Source organism: Dioscorea cayenensis, chromosome 3, assembly GCF_009730915.1.
Source record: "Dioscorea cayenensis subsp. rotundata cultivar TDr96_F1 chromosome 3, TDr96_F1_v2_PseudoChromosome.rev07_lg8_w22 25.fasta, whole genome shotgun sequence".
NCBI classification, from domain to species: Eukaryota; Viridiplantae; Streptophyta; class Magnoliopsida; order Dioscoreales; family Dioscoreaceae; genus Dioscorea; species Dioscorea cayenensis.
Window position 1 is genome coordinate 1,815,221 of NC_052473.1, and position 13,041 is coordinate 1,828,261.

The 13,041-nt window shown below is 31.2% G+C and overlaps 1 protein-coding gene and 1 long non-coding RNA gene across 4 annotated transcripts; both read right to left on the reverse strand.

The window, feature by feature from the left end:
* Nucleotides 1-1,415: 1,415 nt before the first annotated feature.
* Nucleotides 1,416-5,752, reverse strand: LOC120282202 (probable disease resistance protein At1g58602). 2 transcript variants are annotated; one of them, XM_039288970.1, is made up of 3 exons: nt 5,299-5,752; nt 1,771-4,117; nt 1,416-1,520 (listed from the first exon to the last, which is right to left on the reverse strand). In XM_039288970.1, exons 1-2 carry the CDS (start codon nt 5,598-5,600, stop codon nt 1,780-1,782), a joined length of 2,640 nt encoding a protein of 879 aa, XP_039144904.1. In that variant the 5' UTR covers nt 5,601-5,752; the 3' UTR covers nt 1,416-1,520; nt 1,771-1,779. The 2 variants fall into 2 exon arrangements, with proteins under 2 accessions (XP_039144904.1, XP_039144896.1); XM_039288962.1 differs by having other exon boundaries at nt 1,771-4,147.
* A 1,656-nt stretch (nt 5,753-7,408) lies between these two features.
* On the reverse strand, nt 7,409-12,812 carry LOC120282278. Of its 2 annotated transcripts, XR_005542939.1 has the most exons (5): nt 12,457-12,812; nt 11,361-11,421; nt 11,174-11,236; nt 11,014-11,092; nt 7,409-7,604 (listed from the first exon to the last, which is right to left on the reverse strand). It is a non-coding gene; the product is annotated as an uncharacterized LOC120282278 (long non-coding RNA). The 2 variants fall into 2 exon arrangements; XR_005542928.1 differs by having other exon boundaries at nt 11,174-11,421; nt 12,457-12,568.
* Nucleotides 12,813-13,041: the final 229 nt, after the last annotated feature.

Consider the following 13,041-nt stretch of genomic DNA (forward strand, 5'->3'; position numbering starts at 1 on the left):
ACTATTACACATGGGCGTTCAGGTATGCCCCATTGAACCGGACATAAAAAACCAAGTGCTAAGCCTGTGACTAGGCTGCAAAATCATATATACTTATTAATAGTTATTTTCAATTTATAATCAATAAATAAAATTACAAAAAAAATTGTATATATTTCATAAATATAACAACAAAAATTAACTAAATTAGATTTAAAAATAAAATTTATTAATATGTTATGATAAATACTTTATAGATATTTCATTTTATTCAAGAAAATAAAATAACATATGAGTGTAATTTCATTATAAATTATAAAAATAAAAAAATTCCAACTAAATAAAAAATATAAAAAAACAAAAACAAAAATTTAGTATGGAGATCAGTAAGTTATATGATTTATGGATAAAATTTATCATTCATAAAAAATGATAAGAATTAGTAAGTAAAATTTCTTATCTAGTGTAATGAAACGAACCAATAAATAAATAAATAAGAATTACGTCAAAAATTATATATTAATATATTAAATTGATAACTAATTCAAAAACTGGGAAGATAATTGGCATAATTAGAAAAAACTAATGTATAAATAGTTATTTATCAATTTAAATATCAAATTTAAGTACTTGTTTTATCTAATAATTATAGTTTTTATATTATATTTGTTCATTATTAATTATTATAATATATTATTATAATATTTTATTATTAACCTCAGTTCAACCTCAATTCGACCTAGTCGAACTCATGGACTCCTAACCCCTGGGCTCGGTTGGATCAAACCCGAACCGGATTTGACTACCTTGATGATATGTGACGATGGTATTGATAATTATATATATTGTGATGAAAAACATTTTATTTACTTTAAAAAATGCATATTTTGATTTCAGTACAATTCATTGGTTAAGTAGATCAAATCTCCTATGCTTGACAAGACGATGCTCTTTATTTTGTTTTTATATGAATTTATATATATTTTCCATAAAATTAAATGTCACTCATAGATGCAACAGTTTGCTATATATGGCAATTTTGTAATAAATGGAAATTTAATTTTATGAAATAGATTATAAAATTTTGAGATAAATGAATGAAAATTATCACCTTCTCAACATCCATTATTGCTTTGGAAAATTTGAAATGAGAGTTAATTGGAATCATGTTGCCTGATATTAGACAGCACCATATATTGTATATTGCTAAAAAAAAATAAGGAAAAAAAAGAAGTACATCATTGTATTAAAATTTATAGAAACAATAATCATAAATTGTCATAATAATAATAGCGTGATGCACTGTCACACATTTAAATAGATATAAAATGACAGAGTATCAAGCCCAATTACATTAAAAAATAAAATCACAAATACACACATATGTCATGACATATAACCACAAAGTATCAAACCCACATAACATTACATGAATATCCACACAAACATCCACACAAACATTAATTGAAGTAGAGTTCATATATAAATATATGGAGCTCCTTTGAAGTCCAAAAGCACTCCTCACGCACGCGGCTCGGCTCCTATGCAAATAATCCATGGTATTTTTAATTTTTTGATATTTTGATAATTACTTGATAACAAACCAAGCTAAATAAAAATTAATAAAATATTAAGGCTTACCTTTTGAAGGCAGCTAATTAAAATATTAAGATGAGAGAGTTAATTAATTCTAATTAATACAGATGAAATGGAAAGGTCATATATATATATATATATATATATATATAGCAAAAATCAAAGTTATACCAAATAATTAATAAAGGAACTCACTTAATATTATTAAATAATGGAGATGTTGGGCACATGTTGTATCTTGTACCAGTCTTCTCCTATATTCTCCTTCATCCTAGTCTCGAATTCCTCAGGCATAAAGAATATCTCCAATTGATCAAGTGGCACATTCTTCAGTCCTTCTGGAATCATCTTCAATCTTCCACAGCTGCTGATCCACAAAGACTTGAGGCATGACATTGCCTTCTCCTCTATCTTCCACTCCTCAAGTTCATAAAGACGCGAAATCTCCAAGGATAACAGTTGAGGGAAACCTGTTGCCGAACATATCATCTGTTTGCCTATATATGCATCACGCCCGAGTTGTAGATATTTGAGACATGGCAGCTTCCCTAGTGTTGCCATTGGGTCTTGCTCCAATCCAGAATCTATCAGACATAGATCCACTAGTTGTTGGGGAAATACATCATTGTGTGGAAGCTGTTTGCGGTTCAAACTTCCACTAAGAGACAATTTCTTGAGGCAGTGTTGATTGGAAAAGGCTGTAATGATGTTGTCCGAAGGAATTTCATTTCCATCTATAGAAAAGGAGGTAAGACGACCCAATTTCTGGAGTGATGAAGATAGGGCATCGGCATCATCATTAGAGACTCCATAAATGCACAATTTGCGTAGGTTTGTGAGCTTTGGAAGTGCATTCCCTATCCATGATCCAGCATATACCCATTTTAAAGTCTGCAAATTCTTTGGTACATTATTTCCCATATTTGGAGGAGGAGGCCTTGATGCCCTTAATAACAAGCTTGGTAGATTAACATGCCTTAGATTGCCAATTGTCCAGAGTGAATCTGATATCTTTTTTAAATTTCCACAAAATAGAATAAAAGTCTGGAGATTGCGGAGATGACCAATCCATGATGGAACTTCCTTCAGATCCCAAATTTCCAACTCAAGATATCTTAAATGAATTAATGATTTGATTTCACTAGGAAATTCTGATATATCCGAACTAGCCAAAAGAAGCACTCTTAATAATTTAAATCTGCCAAGTTGTCCTTGCAGAGCTCTAAAAGGCAGAAGATTATTACTATTGCCATAGAATAGACCCCGCAACTTTGAGTTAGAATAGTTTAGAGTCTCAATCTCATTAAATATAATCAGTCGTCGGGCTGCACAATTTGCAGTGTCATTTTGGTAAATTTCAAGAAATCTGTTCTCTTTGGCTTCCCTAATGCACACATCACGCAAGAGATCATGGATTCGGCAATATCGTACACTATCATCATATTTTCGGTTGGTAACTTGGATCAAACTTCTTTGTGCCAACTCCTCCAGACAATCCAATCCAATTTCTTCTGTGGCCTTACCATTTTTTGCTGGTAAGAAACCTTCTGCCAACCAAAATCTAATTAATTTTTTTGCAAAAATAGTCCTGTCCTCTTTGAAGCAACCAAAATAAAGAAAACATGATTTCAAGTAATATGGCAAATCATTGTAACTCAATGCAATTATTTCTAAACACCTTTCTCCACCTTCCACAAATTGCCCTTTCATGCTCTCAACAACTTTCCGCCATGCATCTTGGGTTTGTGGTTTCGTTGAGACAAGTCCTCCAAGAACTACTAGTGCTAGTGGTAGACCCCCACACCTTTGAACAAGTTGATGAGCATAATCAACCAAATATGTTGGGCAACATGTTTCAACTTTTTGATTTGGGAAGACCTTGCGAAGAAACAACTCCAGACTTTCCTTTTCATCTAAGCAACGTAATTCATGTGGTTTGGTGGTAGGATTTGCAATCTTAGCAACATTTACGAAGCGAGTGGTGATAATAACTCTGCTTCCATTATTAACATCTGGAAAGACCTTTAGTAATTCAGTCCATGCATCTTCTTTCCAAACATCATCAAGGACAACCAAGTACTTGCCTTTTCTTAATTTCTCATAAACTTTTTCAGAAAGGGTTTGGATTGTATCTTCTGGTGAAGTTTTTGACTGTTCTGACAAGATTCCCTTCAAAATCTCAAAGATAGTATATTGTTGAGATATGATTACCCATGCAAATATATTAAAACTTCTCTTGACTTCAAGATCATTATAAACAGATTTAGCAAGTGTGGTCTTTCCCAGACCACCCATACCCACTATAGAGATCACTGCCCGATTTGCATTGTTTATGTCAACCAACTCTTGCACAATCTTTTTCTTCTCATCATCAAAGCCAACCATATCAATGTCATCACTCAGTTGAGGCGATATAGGGATCACATGTTGACTAGTTGTGCCAAATGTTTCACCTATATTAGCAATGCCATATAGATCTTTACTTTCAGATAACTGGTGCAACTTAACTTTTATCCCTTTAACATCCACATGAACCTTGTGTCTGACCAATTCATCAAACATAAATACAAACCTGGAGAAAAATAATAGTTACCGATTTGCTTCAATTTTTTTAATGCATCTATAATCGAATTTCATTTGATCAAATAATTTAGAGAAATTTAAGAACTCTGAAGTTTGAGATATTCATCTTACTCATCCTATACTTTCAATTAATTTTAGATAATTTAAGCTTAGACTAAATAAAATGCAAATTTAAAACTTACAGTAAAATAAAAAATACACAAAGCATTATTAACATGGGGTGTGTGTTTAGTTCATGAATCCTTCGAACATTCCCAGGCAATTGGATAGGATTGTTGAAGGTTTGGTACCCTAATTTTTAATAAATAAGGAAATGTCAGATGCTTGGTAATTATATAAATAGATAAAAGTTGTATATCTCAAATCACTAGAAATGTGAGTGAAAAGAGCAGGAAACCCACATTTACCTCAAACAGGAAACTCATGAGATTTTAGAAAAGAATTTGAGAATAAACCATCATGTGTACCATATGCAAATCTAGCGAGACATTTTCATCCTAGAAAAATAACCCATTCTTCCATTTCAAAACTCTATGAAAAGTTTATTCTAAGAACACTGACCTAATAAAATTTAAGAAAAAAACAATTTCACTAGTTATATATTTTTTATAAGTCAATCTAAATACTTCAAAAATTAGATCTATAAAACTAGGTTAAATTTAACTTTTTTTCAACTAAAAAATGCTTGACTAAAGAAATAAAAAAGCATACCCTTATATATATTTTTATTTATAAGCGTTGAATTTTGAAAATAAGTAATTATTTCAAAGCTATAAAATTGGTGTTTTTCCATAGAAGTATTTCTTAAAAAAGAAATATAAGATAAGTGCTCATTATCATGTAAACAAATTGGTGTTTGTAAAACATGTGTACCATGTGCAAATCTAGCAGGACATTTCATCCAAGAAAAATAGCTCAGTATCCTATTTCAAAACTCTATAAGATGTTTATTCTAAAAACACCATTTAATAAATCCAAAATGGTTTTAGTATCAACACGGTTAATTCCTTATTTTCACAAGTAAAACAAAATGGGTTATTTTCGGGATTAATTAATTAATAAAAAGAAAGAAGATTTATATAAATATTTATGCATCATAATAAATAAATAAATAAATAAATTGGTGTTTGTGAAACATACCTCTTGATGAAACCAATGCAACCAGGCTGCCCCTGTTGTCTACGCAGCTTGTAATACATGAAAGTGTCAATGATGTCCTCAGCTTTAAAAGCCACATCTCTCATTTTTGCGACCCAGTTCTTGACCCTCTCATCATCTCCCTTGTTCTTCTTTGCATCTGCATCTTTTAAGAAGCACTGCATTGTCTCCAGTTCTTCTTTCAACCACTCCACTTCGTCTTTCACTCCATGCAAATTGATGGCTTCTTGAACAATCAAATTACCAAGTTTCTCCACTACAAAACCCACTGCAGCATCAGCCATTGATTCGTTTCTCTCTTCTCTTTTTTGTTTTAATGATCAAGTGGTGACAAGCAGTAGTGATCAAGAGAAGAAAGTTAAATATGATTTATGTATTTATAACCTTCTCAATATGGTTCGGTTCTGTTCTAAAGAGATGCTTGCTTGCATTTGCAGCAAAGCATATCAAGAAGGTGATACAAAGAAAAGAGGAATAAATTAAGATATCAAGAAGATGGATTGCTTCATATTGCCAATTGGGAACAACAGAAAAAGAAGGAAAGAAAAGAATTATACCTAGAGTAAAGTAGGTAATCAGCTTAATATTCTTTGTTATTGTTATTTTCTTTATATTGCAATTGGGAACAACAGAGAAAAAGAAGGAAAGGAAAAAAAAAATTATACCAAGAGTAAAGTAGGTAATCACCATAATGTTCTTTATCATTATTGTTTTTTTATATGGGTCCGTTTGCGCACATATTTGTATATATATATATATATATATTATGAATATAAATATAATTTGTGGACATCATGCTCTGTTATAAATGCCAATTTTAATGCTTTTTCTAAAACAGATATATAATTTTTAGGACTAGTTTGACAAAAGATTCTCCATTCAATATTTGATTTCCAAAAGTTAAAACTTATGGGGTAGTCATAATAGATGTACATGGTTCTATATATAATCTTCTGATTTTTTACAAAGTAATTTCTAGATTTTTCTATACATTCTTCTAATTGAAACTATTCTAATTTTTTTTTTTATTATATAAAAGCTCTAGAAAATTTTCAAAATCTATTTAGAGTTTTCTTCACTAGTTTAGAAAGTCATTAATTTTAACACTCATCCTTAATGCACTATGAGCATAACTTGGGGCAAACTTCATAGCTCCTCAAATTTCAATGATGTTAGAGACTTTGTGAATATATCTGTAATTATTATTATTATTATTATTATTATTTTATTTTTTTTTTTGCAAAGCTTAAAATTTATTTCTCCTTTTATTGTTGCTTTTTAGAGGAAATAATACTCAATATGCTTTGTTATGCCATGTTGAACAAATGTCTAAAGAAGTTATGGTGTGAATATCTCAATGATATGATTTCTGTAGTGTGCGGTATCATAAGGCAATATCATAAGGCAATAATTTATATATTCTAAGTGATCATGGTGAAGAAATCATAGCTCTTTTACTTAATTATGTGTGTCATTACACGTTAGCAACTCAACTCTCTGATCAGGAAAATATGCCTGAAAATACACTGTCAAGTAAGTGACAATATTCTATATCCATTAATAACAAAAGAAAAGAATTGAGACAAAAAAGAAAGCACACTAGTGATGAACAACAGAGAGATTTGCTCTTGGTTTTTGATAAAGAAGGCATCATTCACTACACCAAAAGAGTACTTTTAGAGGCGGTTTTAACAGCCTAGATAGATATAGCGATTTTTAATAACAAGCGTAGAGGCGGTAATAACCACCTCTAAAAATTATAAATGGTTGCCTCTATAGCTATTAGGTTTTCATCATCCCTCAATACTTTTAGTGGCTATAACTGCCTCTATAGATAATAATTTCTTATTCTTCCTCAATGATTTTAGAGGTGATTATAACTATCTCTATAGCAAATAATTTTTATAACTCCTCAAGAGTTATAATTTTTTGCATGTTTATACTTTTAGAGACAATTATAACCACCTCTAAATTAGTTCATTAATTGAATTGAATTGAATTTTAATTTATTTTCCTACTAATAATAAATAAATTTGTTTAACCTGTAAATCAAAAACATGAATCTTTCAATACATTAAAAAATATGCTAAATTCAATTTCATTGACTTTTATTGACAAGTTATGAGCTAAATTACAATGTATTTTGATTAATAACAAAATGTAAAGAGCTCTATTTATCTATTTTAATTACAAAACATTTTTTTGGCTTAATTACACAAAGTAAAAAAACTTCATGTATCCTCCTCATTTTCAACCCTCTCAATTTTTAACCATGAATTCTCCAAAATCTGCAAAAACATATAAAAAAAAATCCAATCATATTCGATCAAAATCCAATCTTATATATATATATATATATATAATTTACAATAAATATCCCATAATAAGCAAGTAAAATTTCCTCTTAGATGAATAATTGCCACTATGACTAATATTAGTTAGTTCTCACTTATTTGTGTTATATGGCTTGTTATTCATTGCACAAGGTGGGACCTTTTACTCCTATGTAACTAGAAGTGGGAAATAATATTAGATGTTTTATGTTAAGGATTCAATGTGTCTGCTAATATATACGCGCCAATGTTTGAAACTACTTAAAATAATAATGAACATTCACAGACAAGCCTTCCAAACAGAATTATATATATATATATATATATATCTCAATTGACAGCAGTTTATGGACCCATATGAAAGACCCTGCCCATGTCTCTGCACATTTGCCATCCAAAACTTCCGACAAATTCCATTCTCTCTATATGTGTCCCAACCCTCCTTCAAATCCTCCAAATTCCCTCCATATTCAACATCAGGACAAAGCATATAGAGATAAACTAGACTTTTCTAATTTTATATATTAGATAAAATTATAATTTTGGCTTGTGGGAGGGCTCAACCCAACTATTAGCCTGTCCAAGCTAGGGCTACACTATTTGCCGTGCTGGCTAATAATGCTAAGCCTGATAGTCATGTGGAGTTGGCCCGTTATCTACCATTAATTAATTTCCTATATCAAGACATTCCTGCAACTTAAACTGCACAGACATTATAAATAAACCATTTTCAAATTTACAAAGCGTTAAACGAAGGATTAAGAGTCTAGTAATGTGATGAGAGCTTGGTGGGACACATGCACGCACACACATATTAATTGGATGTATTCTTCATTAGAAGTAATTTTTATCATCACTCATTCATACAAATGCCCAGGCCTTGCATTTTGTTTGATGCTGCAACTATAAATACTCAAACATTTCAAGAAGCTGAGAAGAACTTGCATTTTGCTCATATATATCTTGCCGTGGGTTTTTAAACTTTCTTCTCAGCATCCTACAGGATCTAAAATGTGATAGTTTTGGCAGAACTCTGAGGATGTGGCTTACTAATCAGAATCATCATGAATTTTCAATTTCTTAATACTAGTGTCAGGAAGCCAGACATGCTCAAGCTGAAAGAACAGAGGGTTTGAACGAGAGGTACAGTAATGATGAAGATCATGCTTGCATGAGAATGTTAATGCAGTTGAATTCACAGAACTTGGGAAGTTAGTCTAGAATTTAAAATTTACTGCAATAATAGTAAGGAGCACGAAACTCATGAAATATCAAGGAATGGAGGAAATTTGCAATGCTTGACTGAATCCATTCTACACTGAAAAAGATAAGAAATAAAACAAGAAAAAGAAAAGAGAAACAGCTAAAAATCAATTTAAAAAAAGAAAGTTGAGAAAACCAACAGCCCATCACTAATGCATGAGTAAGCTCAAATACAACTATCATTCAGTAACGAAATTCTAATTTTTCTCTAAATAATTAAATTGAACAATTCAACCAAAACATCATTTTCAAAAAAATAAAACATGAACAAAGTTTCTGTAGAAAAAACATAACAAAGTTCTAATCTTTTCTCTAAATAATATTCCATAATTAGACCAAAACACAATCTTCAACAATGCAACATAATTTCAGACGAATGAGCCCAATAAGATTACTGTTCTTCATTCATGGAGTTTTATGTTTGGATTTTCATGTTTTATTGTGCTATGTTCCTTCTTGATTTTAAAAAAAAATTTATCTATCTGCAGATAAAACTCACATTGAAGATTTTTACCAACTAGATTGACAAATTTGTCATGCTTTTGTTCCAACAAGAAATCATATTCTTGAAGCTCACTACCATAAATTATCATTCAATGGAAGTATTAAATCATTTTGTTTTCTTCCCCAAATATTTTATCGCACCAACCAAACCACCAGTACCTCCCTATGCAAATTTGTTACTTGATATTCACTACATAATTGTCTCAAATGACTGCGACTAAAAGGACTAATGAACTTATCCTCTAACTCATTTTCTATCAATTGATTGGAATATTCCTAGAATGTCCTGAGTTTCTACTTTCACTGTCCTGAAGGCCAAGTCACATTCAATGTTAAATACACAAAAGGTAGTTGGCAGAAGAGTTTATAACCTTAATATTCACTGAAATCAACAAGATTCCAACAAAAAAAGAGACTCAGCCATCAACTAGAAGGCAGCAACATAAGAGAAAAACTTCAGCTTCTATCTAAAACAAACGCATGGATCATGCTCATTTATACAAAGACATAATATATGGTTTTCCATAAAAACAAAGGGCTCAATAAGACAACAATAACAATTTTTTTCCAAACTGTATAATCCACCAAAAAGAATAAAAAATAGAGTTATGCAAACAACTCACATCAAAGTATGGAGTCAAATATTAATGTTATGCAAATAACTTATTTTAGAAAGGGTTAGTTAAACAATGAAAAATATAAAAAGCTTGTGTGCAGGTCTAGCAAGCATGACTCCCTAGACTCACTCATTTTCTCCAAAGAGAACTTGGCCTACATCTACTGAAGCCTAGATATAGCCCCTCTGTTTTATGCTCTTAAGTTCCGTGAGTAATTAAAAAGGTTAGCATATCAAAAGCAAACCTAAAGCATCTAAATAGTGCCCAAAAGCATGCATTAAACTAAGTTTAGTTGCATGAAAGCCTATAAACCTCTAGAGAATAATAAACAGGCATGCCTTCACTAGATTCTTCCAAACCATTAAACAATTAGCACTAGCTTATCATTGCACCATCTCCACATGGCTTCTTCCTTTTCATAATTTATCTCCTCCTTAATTGCTTAAATATGCATCACAATATGGATATTCTCAACTGTATAAACTAGACACGTGCAAGAACAAACAAAAAGAAAGTAGTGAGGAACTCTATACACTTTCATAAAAATTCAAAACAAAAAACTTATGAGGGTTTTTTTGCAAAATGAGGAAACTTCATGGGAATTTTGAAGAAAAACCCATAAAGTTTTAAAATAAGTTGTAGTCTTAAGGAGGGTGTTTATGCAAAATATCACAAATCCATGGTAGTTTTGCTGCTGACACCCTCTAATTAATTAAATGTACACTATGGTTTTCTTTGCATATTAACAAATAATACCTCATCTCACTGTCCAAATGCCTAGCAAGTGCAAATGACAGGATTCATATTACATGTCAAGTTCAGAGGATGATAGTTTATCTCAAAGTTCAACATATGCATGTGTCTAATCATTCAAGACATGCAAGTTTGAACTTATTATTCAAGAGAAATTCAATAAGGTCATTCTTATATCATTAGAAAATGGTGAAGACATGACAAATTGCAAGAAAGCAAAGAAGTACCAATGGATTCTAGTTGTTGTTTACCAAGAACCAAACTTTGACTCCTCAACATGATATGATCTTTCAAGAAGCAACCCAGCTGCAAAGATGAATAAGGAAACCACACTATATAAACAAGACATACTTCAAACTTTTACCGGAATTGACTGAAAAAAATCACCTTAAATTAGTTTTAATGATGTTTTTCAGCCATTTATGCATATTTTCCAATGCATGATAATTTCTGCCAGATAGCAAAAACGCAGCAACACCATCATATAGTTGTTAATAAAGGTACGAAAAAAATCCACACAGAGAGATAAGAAAGAACGAAGCATCTAACTAATTCTGCTTTATGATGCCCCCACCTTCAAAAAGCTTCCTACAATTGCAATCCAACACCATCAACATTTGAGAGCTTGATTCCACCTAGCAGCAACAATAATATATTAAAATGGAACTAATATTGGGAAACTATTATTTTTCAATAGAAAGCCACTAGAAAGTCAGAAAAATTCTTTACAACAGAAGCAAATACAGATTATCGGTGTCATAAGGTTAGCACAAATACAAATTATATAAATATACCTCAAATGAAAACCTTACAGGGAGAGATGAATAAATCCTTTGACTGAAACGACAATAATGTATTCAATTTTCGATGAATGTTTGATGGTAATCAAAACCAGTCAGAAAAAAACTGTTGTATTTGAAATAGAGACTATAAGGAATGATAGGATATAAACATTGAATAACAAGCTAAAGCTATTGGTCTATGGCATAAAAAGAAAGTAAAAACAATAGAGAAGAGTCAATTTCTAAATATCAAATTAAAAGCATCTGTGGATGATAGTAGCAGGTATTCCAAATGATGTGTAAAGTTGGGGGTTCTCTTCAAATTGATAAATAAGTATAGAAAGGAACTCTGTACATGTAAAATATATCATTAACGTTTATTAATTAAATTTATTATGTTAAATTTATGCTTAATTAATAAATGTAAAATTAATTGTAAATTTTGACTAGAAAATAGGACAGATTATTTTGGGAATCTAGTATTGGTTGTTGGTTTTGTTCTTCTCAAATTTCACATATTTTAAGATTTTAAATTCATTTTAAATGTTCTTATCTGGAGGTCTAAAAACAACAATTACCATCTAATCTAAGGAACCCTATACATTTTCAGCAAGGAATCAAAGAACCCTAGAATTACCAAATATCCGTTTTCACAATCACATAAAAGAAAATGAAAAAAAATTGAGCATCCACTGAATCAAAAGAAAAGATGGAGTTCACAAACATTATCATCTAAGGAACCCTATACATTTTCAGCAAGGAATCAATGAACCCTAAAATCCCCAAATCGATAGTAAATTCAAGCAAAAGCCAACCACCAAAATGGGATTCAAACAAGGTTGTGATGAAAATCAAAGATCAGGAGATTAGATGGGGTTTAGGACTCACCGGAGAACGACATGAGGGTCTCCAGCAACGGGAGGCGATCAAAGAGGAGATCCAACGATCTGGATTCCAGCGTTCAATGGCCATGAGATTTGCCGATGAGGAAGTTTTCACACACACACAGAGAGAGAGAGAGATAGAGAGAGCAGCGAGCTCGAGCTCTGACCCTGCGATCGCGAGATTGATAGAGAGATTGGGAGGAGGAGAAGAGAAGACGAGCTCTCAATCAGAGACAGTGTTGCGAGAGGATTCCAGCGAGGTGTGAGTGAGTGATTATTTTCCTTTATTTTTTTTTTAATTTTAAATGTAGAAGTGTTTTTGGTTAAACCAGTTGTATAGGTTTGTATTAAAAAAAATTTCATGGTTAAAGAGGTGGTTTTCTAAAAGCCCCTTGATAAATCTTTTATTAATAATTAAAAATGGTGTAGTGATTCACTCAGTTTATTCAAGGTACAGTCTTTGTTTATCTGTAAAAGTATCATCAACTCTAGATTGAAATTTGAAATCTTGACATAACTTAAAACAGCTTCTTGGCTCAATTATGTCCCATCAAACTACATTAATTGGAGATAGCTTGGAGTTTCTGAA